At 37.6% G+C, this 8,705-nt stretch overlaps 1 protein-coding gene across 1 annotated transcript in view; it reads right to left on the minus strand.

Annotated features, from left to right (window-relative positions):
- Positions 1–7,195, minus strand: part of FAM126B (family with sequence similarity 126, member B) — a gene marked incomplete at its 5' end in the record, with an annotated part of 20,618 nt that extends 13,423 nt beyond the window's left edge. Inside the window, 6 exons of the mRNA XM_010155996.1 lie at positions 2,150–2,237; positions 2,867–2,983; positions 4,667–4,762; positions 5,521–5,636; positions 6,261–6,341; positions 7,016–7,195. Of these exons, the coding sequence (XP_010154298.1) occupies positions 2,150–2,237; positions 2,867–2,983; positions 4,667–4,762; positions 5,521–5,636; positions 6,261–6,341; positions 7,016–7,195 (678 nt within the window). The remainder of the gene's footprint in view (positions 1–2,149; positions 2,238–2,866; positions 2,984–4,666; positions 4,763–5,520; positions 5,637–6,260; positions 6,342–7,015) is intronic.
- Positions 7,196–8,705: the final 1,510 nt, after the last annotated feature.

Genomic DNA, 8,705 nt, shown 5'->3' on the forward strand with positions numbered 1-8,705 from the left:
TACAAGTACAGGCTGGGTGGAGAGTGGATAGAGAGCAGCCCTGAGGAGAAGGACTTGGAGGTACTGGTGGGTGAAAAGCTGAACATGAGCTGGCAGAGTGCACTGGCAGCCCAGAAAGCCAATTGTATCCTGGGCTGCATCCAGAGCAGTGTGGCCAGCAAGTTGAGGAAGAGGATTCTCCCCCTCTACTCTGCTCTTGTGAGACCCCACCTGGAGTATTGTGTGTAGTTGTGGAGCCCTCAACATAAGGAGGATATAGATCGGTTGGAGCAAGTCCAGAGGAGGCCACGAAGATGATCAGAGGGCTGGAGCACCTTCACCTGTGAAGAAAGGCTGAGACAGTTGGGCTTGTTAAGCCTGGAGAAGAGAAGGCTCCAGACAGACCTTATAGCACCTTCCAGTACCTGAAGGAGCCTACAAGGAAGCCAGAAGGTGACTTTTTACAAGGGCCTGTAGTGACCGAACAAGGGGTAAACTGAAAGCGGGGAGATTTAGATTAGATATCATGAAAAAATTCTTCACGGAGAGGGTGGTGAGGCACTGGGACAGGTTGCCAAGAGAAGCTAGATGAGGCTTTGAGCAACCTGGTCTAGTGAAAAGTGTCCCTGCCCATAGCAGAGGGGTGGAACTAGATGATTTTTAAGGTCCCTTCCAGCCCAAACTGTTCTATGGTTCTATGATCTTTTTATAAAACTGACCATTTCTTAAAGCTGCAGTAAAACAAGATAGGAAGCAAAGCAATTATCAGAGTATTAAGAAGAAACCCTCACAGATGAGCCTGAACACATATGAATGAAAAGCCTGACAACTGCGGAATGGGGAACAATTGGTGATGTCATGATGTCACTGACACCAGACAACGGAATGGAGAGGCAAAAGCAGCTTTGGAAAAAAACGAAAGACATTCTAGAAGAATCTTACATTTAAAAGCAATATCTAGGGACAAACTAATTAAATATTAACAATCAGGACTGAAAATTGTCATATCATCAATTGAATTAAATTCCAGATCCTCCTACACACCTTTTAAATGTAGTAGTTTGATAGGGTGGCCCAATTCAGCATGTTCAATATTTAATTTAAAACTTTCAATCTGATGCAGCGATGAGTCATTTCCAAAAGGAACCAACTATTATAATAATTCAATGGATACCAAGCATTCAAAATGCAGCAGTGTCAGAAAGCTGTAGATAAATTTTACAGCCAATATTAATTCATCATGAGAATAATTTTTATGTAATTTACTGCAGAAGTGAGGGATCTCAGATTGCTACATAAAAAGATTTTTCCCAATCCACTCCTTTCTGTTACGTAAAAAGCAGTGAAATTTTACTGTTGTTAGTTCAGAGCAGCACTAAAGACTTCTAGCCATAATTCTGATGCAGAAAGTGAGACAAGTCTGTTTACTTTATTCTCCTTAATTTTCCCTCTTACGTTGATCCTCATTCCTACATCTGCCAAAAAATAAAATCCCTCCATTCCTCCTTCCTCTCCGTCAACCTCCTCATCCTTCCCAAACATACACCTGTATCCATCCCAGTTTCACCACTTTCCCCATTTAATTTCTCTTTTTATGATCAGAACAAGTATAGTGATAACTGAAAAAGCCAAACAATCAGAACAACTCCATTCTATTGCTGCATCTCTAAAGAATGGTAAAGGTTAAGACCTGCATAACTTTCAGCAATCAAAATCTGACACTGACTCTGGAGATGAAGCTCCTTTTCACTTGCAGCTCTGTCCTGCTTTTGCTTTTTCTACCATGCTTTCAGTTAAACCACACAGCATATTCTACGCTCTACTGAGGGACCAGAAGAATAGAAAACACCATTGTTGCAACAAATGTCCTATGATATGCAGCCATTCGGTTAAGCTTCTTCAAATCACTCAACGGTACCTTATGCCAAAACAACATAAACATTTGGATCCAACTGTAACACATTAGAAAATCCTAGTGTTGGGCATCAATGAGTCCTAGGAGATCCCAACACACTAGCTTAATAGTCAATCAGAACAAGCACGGTATAAATAGCTATGTTGAAAGAAGGGAGTGCAGTAAATCGCCACAAATGCTTTCATTACCCATCCTTCAGAAACACTCCACACGCCTCTTAACCAAGTCCGTAAACTGCAATGGATTGTTTCTTACCAACAGAGGCTGTGAGTAGAGTTCAAGCTGTGCTCTGTAAATTATGTCCTCCAATACCTCCTGTCCAAGATCCCACTGGCCATTATATCTAAAAAGTAAAGGAAGATATTTATCTTTCATATCTTACAAACTCATCTTTTTTCTGCCCAAATCCAGCTCTTCACTTTATGTAGAAAGTTCATCAACTGTATGTACATTCCAGCCTCTTCACTACTTTTAAAAGTATAGACAATGCATTTTACTATTAATCTTGTTGCTATAATAAAAAGCTGCTCCTTGTCACCTCCAAGGGGTCAAGATGTAAGGGTTAATACAACTTAGCAAAACTCAATTTCTATCAGAAATGGATTTTTGCCACCTCCAAAATTATGGACATTCAAGAGGTCTGCATTTCATGGGGTTATCTTGGTATCCAAGCTCATTATCTTGGCGAACAGAAGGTATCAGGTGTTAGTGGAAACCTGCGAAAAGATGAAGCCTGAGGCCTAACTCTCTCCAGCACTTACTGCTGGGCCCTTCGTCACCTAATTCAGTGCTGACAAAGATATTTTCAAATTATTATGGCTGAGTGAGCAAGTAATGGGAAATAACCTGAGTCAAACTTTTGTTATGAGTTTAACTATTTTTTTAATAATAATAAACCAGTTAGCATTTATATTTTAATTCATGTAAACCCAGACAGCTCTCTTTACAAAAAAAGCAATACCATCCACTTACATGGCATAATAGACACCTGTAAGCAGCTGCACCATGAAGTCAGGATCTAACACCACTCTACCACAGTGTTCTTTCCAGCGTTTCTCATTCTGCCGTGGAAATCCACTCACACACAGCCTGAAAAAAACACTCCACTGTAACAAAATGTCAACGCCACAAAGACCACAAATGGCTTTACATCAGAGATTTTCCTTTATTTTAAAAACTTATTTTTTCAAAATATAAGTACACAACATAGAACACTTATGTTGCTGTCCCAATCATTAAAGCAGTTTTATCATAGTGCCTTGAGATGTGGCTTGCTACTAATCCAGTGTTATTCCCATACAGCCATTAGCTCCATCTGTTTCCTTCAAATAGATACTAGTAAGGTGTTCTCTAATGCTGCCACCAAGTAGGAGAACCCTCCCCAGAATTCAGTAACCAAAACCAACTTTCCTTAAAGGAAACATTTCAGTGGTCAGAAAGAGTAATAAGTCATCTCCCATCTAATGTGTGATGGCAGCATACAATCACCTTTTACCTAAAGCTGGCTAACACAAATACTGTATTCTTGAAAATTGCTCTCAGCTGCCTTCTAAAAAAAAAAATAAAATACTTCTTACCCTTGAAAAAGGGCCTGCTTTCCTACATGCTGCATAGGATTGAGTCTCCATATAAAACCAGAATAATTTATTTATAACTTTAATATCTGAATCTCCATCATAGCCACTATTATATCATAACTTCTGCATTGTTTCAAAAACAAAACATCCCTAACCTATAAAATATTGCTTCTGTTCTCTACCCAAAGAATGGATCTAATTTTCAAGTGCAGGAAAGTTCAACACATTTGGCGTAGTTAGTATAGTCACAACTCAAGTGAAGATGATGGAAGCATTCCAAGAATTAACCCACTCCCAACAGAAAACAGGCTATAATCTTAACTACGTATGTGCATTATTACAGAGCATAAGTTGCTGGAAGCTAGTTTGACCCTTCTTTACTACATAACTGAATTGCATGTAATGCTTTTCTTTCATGGCAGTATTGTGCTGAAGCCAGAAAGCTGAATCAAAAAACATTTAAAGATGTTCCTCTATTCGGGGGTAGCAGGAGAGAGAATTTATCTCAGTCAAAAATGCTGGTAAAAACAGGCATATGGGAATATCAGATATACTTGACATTTTTCATAACAAAAAGTAGGGATCTTTGCCAACCAGATGCTTCTAAGACTATTCAAGTAGACGGTTAGATAAAGGGCATGTGTAAGAGTTTTAGAAATCACAGTAGTGAATTCTCCAGAAAGTGGAATCTTAGTATCAAGGGAAAAAGAAAGGAAGAGGGGAAAAATAAAAAAAAGACAAACCATTAAAGCCCAGAACATTGGGTAAGCACTTCATATAAACCATCCTCATAACCAACACATTAATATGGAAGTAGAGACAACTGCTGATATTCTTCACAGGATTTAAGCTGACTATGCTGAAAAATATCTGACAGATATGTAAATCCAAAAAAATGTAAATGAGTCTGAGCAGCTTCAACTAATTTTCCACAAAAATTGTCTTTTTTTTCTTTTTCCAAATAACAGGACGTTACATAACTGGAACAGAAACACATGCAGTAGTAAGACATTCCATGTGTTTTATCTGTATGCAAACATAGCTTCAAATCTCCATTTCAGTTGCAGGACCGAACAAGAGTTACATATTTTAAGTTATTAAACACAACAAGTAAATCCATTCTTTTTTTTGCTGGATACATATTCAGGTGTCCTAGCTGCACCCTGCAAGACTATTTCAAAGGCAAGTGTCTCACCTGGAACCCATCCTACAAAGTGATTGGTAAGAAGAGGCAGGCATATAAACAATAGCAGAATTGTAGCACAGCATAAGAAAGCTCAGCACCTCAAACCTGCAAAAAGATAAGAGCAAAATCTTGCATGGTTTTAGTTTTTAATATTTCATCAGAACTTAACACAAGCATTCTACAACTCCATCTCAAAAAGTACACCACAGGGAAAAGTGTCAGAAGTGAACACATGAACCCCAAAAATATTCCTCCACTCTAATTCACAAACTTGAAACAGGCTATTAAAGGTTCAGTATAAACACTGAAAATTATTATTACTGAAAACCATTAGTATATGCAGGAACTATGGAAGAAATGGCATATGGCATAATAAAAGTTATAGAACTGCACAAGTCTGCAACACATTGAAAATTATCAGTTTCCCCAGAGCTGGCTTTAGACACAGGTAAAGCTGGTAGGCACTGTAACAGCAGGGCAATTTCTCTCATCCTTAGTTCTGTCTAGGCACTCAGCTCCATTCCTCTTTTCCTACGGACAAAGCAGTCATAGCCTCAGACCCAAAGCTGAATTCTGTGATACTTCCAGGAAAATTTGAGTTGACAGACATAAACCCAAAGATATTTCTGACAGACACAGAAATGACAGAGAAGTTACTGTCTTCTAAATTAACTAGTAGAACATACAAAGTTGGATCAAACAACAAAAATACTACACCTCAAGATTACAAAGACTGTTCTCCAGATTTATTTCCAAGCACAATGTTGAGAAAGAACTGAACACATAATGTATTTGGTCTTAATGTTTAAAGATTTATTCGAGGTGCTTCACTAGACAGACAACATTACAATACATCTACCTACCGGTTCTGTGCTGTGAAGGTTTCTCTTTGAGGATGAAGATCACTGTACACTACCCTGATGAGATCATGCTGACATAGAGCTCCTTCCGTTAAAGCCATGGATCCAATAGTAGAGGGCTAGAAGTAGGTGGTGGGAGGAGGAAGGAAGGAGGAGGGAGAAATCATGCCATAAGTAAAAGGTCCCCAAAGGCATTAACACTCCTAACCACCCAAGCCAAATATATACTTGTCTTGTGATCTGTAAAAATGAAGATTATTCCAGAATACAGTAAATCGAAAAACATTATCCAATTTCATTATTATAAACAGCTTCCACATTGACAAGCAACAGAGCAGGTGAGAGCAATTTTCAACTTTGATTCTTACATATCCATTTATAGTAGGTTTGTCCTAATTGCACAGACTTTTTCTAAAGGAACAGTGAAGAGAAAAACACAATTCCAAGTTCAAACTGTATTAGAAGAAGGACTTTTATACTAACATGTAAGATGCAAAAACCCACAGTTGCAACTACAACACAACTAGCCTTCATTCAAAATAGGCATAGTCAGTAGATATCTTCAAGACTGACATCCCTTTTCTTCTACTAATGCTACTGAATTCCATTAAACTAATTGCAAGCTACTGACACTGAAAACTTACTGCCACAAGATGCATCTAAAATGGCCTGTAGCATGAAATGGCTCCAGTTATCATTCCTCTAATAGATCCAATTCTAATTTAGCACAGAAGCTCTCTTACCTCATGATATATTGAGGGTTTAGATAATGAAGGGATGGTAAATGATAAAACTTTGTTGTTTCCATCTTTGTCAGCAATTTCCTGCATTAAAAACCAAAACAGCAGTAAGGTGATAGGACTTGGAATCATCTTCACCTCTTACTAGGCATTTAAGAAATAAGTTAGATATCCTGATCTGATAAGACTCAAACACCCTAAGGTCTCTGTGCATTTGCAGAATTACCAGCAAATTTACATACCTATTTAAAAAGTGGGAAAGACCTCTATCACAGACTGTTTTGCAGAATCAGTCAATTGCAACATTTAAACAGCATTGGCTCCTTGATCAGTGTGACTTCATTAAAAAAAAAAAAAAAAAAAACCCACCCCAAACCCCAAAACCAAAAAGAACAGAAAGCTCTTCTAGCCCACCTTTACATTTTAACATTCATCACAGAGGGCTGATGAGTCACTTGCTGACAATGGGCAGTACTTCATAATAAATGCAGCACAAAGAAAAGGTGAAATCAAGGGGACTGGCATGGTTTCTCCAGGCATTCAATCAGTAAGAGATACACAGAATGTTTTCTCAAAAGTTTTTCCACATTGGTCAGATTTTATAGTTGCTAGGCTACCTACATAAGCAAATCCAGCAGTTTTTAAAGCAAATACACTAAAAGCAATTACATAAGACGATACCAAAAGGGAGTCCAAAATCCTGCCTCTAAAACCTCAGATCAAAGCTTTCCTCGGCCATTCCCACTCATCTCACTTACCAAGTTGTAAATGCCAAGCAGCAATGCTTCAATGCAGCCATTACTCTGCCTATCCCTGCTGGCAGTAAGACGCAGATATACCCAGATCAACTCTGGCAAAAACTGCAGTGTGAATCTCTTAAGCCGAACTTCAGAACTACGATAAAGTTCAAAGAGCTGGTGGCAAACAGGCTCCAGGAGCTGTGGAAAGGCAAAAAGGCTAATAAATTACTGCTCGGCTTCTCTAGTAGGGGAGAATGACATAGCAAATACAGGGGCTATATCATATAGCCACTGCAGCCAATACACATGACATTCTTTGATGGCAAGCAAGCGAATAAACCGAAATTATATCTGCATCTTTTTAAGGAGATCTGTAAGGACAGAGCTGAGGGGCACTGGTAAGCATACTGGGAAATGTAGCCTTACTCCATCACTGCCACCTTGTGCTTTGAGAACATTATTCTCTAGGACTGCCAGTCTGAGATTTATTTTGTATACAGGTACTAATTTAAGGCATGTGACAGACATGTGTCTTGAACTATGGGCACCATAAAACTTTAATGGTGCAGTTTTAAGTTTATAAAAGTACAAAGGTTAAAGATTAGCTGTTAATAACAAGTCTATTAACAGAAATATGAATTAATTTTCTTACCTACAGCGCTTTAGTCTCAAACCTAAGTGTGCATTTGTTCATTACAATGCAAACTTGATTTTTCTGTCTTGAGGGGCCTTTCAGGTTTTGATACAAAAATCAGAAAAGGCCCTTACCAAGTCAATGTGATATAAGCACAAGAAAAACCCTGTGATTTTAAGAGTCTACAATGCCAAACCAACAGTTAAGATAATTAACAGTTCTGTGGATGCAACAGAGGGGAAAAAAAGAAAAAAACCCCACATGTCAAACTGTCTCACGCTTTCCCATGACTAATTAAGTTTTTAATATCAAAGTAAAAAATTAAAAAACCCAAAAATATTCCAAGAGGAATTTTGATAAGGTCTGTGACCAGTATCTAGTATTACATACTAAGAAATGGGATGATTTGACCTAGGGAAAACAAGTGATTCAACATCCAAAAAAAAAAAAAGATGGAGCCATTCATGTAACCTAAAGTTTCTATATTCATACAGAAGAGTTAGAGTCAGAAAATAGAGGCCAGAATCTCAAATAAGTCTTCTTTTTAACTGTACATGCTTTATGCAGCTCTCATATATATACAATATTGTTAAACAAAATTATACATATAAGCTTTTGGAGCAATAAACCTCCTACATTTGACCAACACAACAGCAGGTGTACTGGTAAGACAAAATTATTATTTTCTTTAGTGTATTTATCCCATTATTTCACACATATATAGCACTATACATTCAAAAGATGCCTAAGTATATTCTTTCTTAATTAATATTTACTTAGTAGAAACTCCTATCTAAAAGTGACACTAATTATTAAAACCATCAGTTACAGTAAGTGTTCAAACCCTTAGAGACAGAACCCTATCCTTGTTTTATGAAAGGCCTAACATGTTTCAGATGTTCAAATAAAAAAGTGGTTAATAAATAATTCAGAGATCACTGCAAAAATTCCTAGGTTTTCTTTATGAGCAAGAAGCTAGCATAAAGAAGAAGAAGAAATGTCTGGAAACAAACGCAAGCATAACTGCAAGGAGATAATGCTTGCAAGAAAAGCTAAACAAATATTATATTAAAT

Source organism: Eurypyga helias, unplaced genomic scaffold (assembly GCF_000690775.1).
Source record: "Eurypyga helias isolate BGI_N326 unplaced genomic scaffold, ASM69077v1 scaffold49377, whole genome shotgun sequence".
In the NCBI taxonomy this organism is placed as follows: Eukaryota; Metazoa; Chordata; class Aves; order Eurypygiformes; family Eurypygidae; genus Eurypyga; species Eurypyga helias.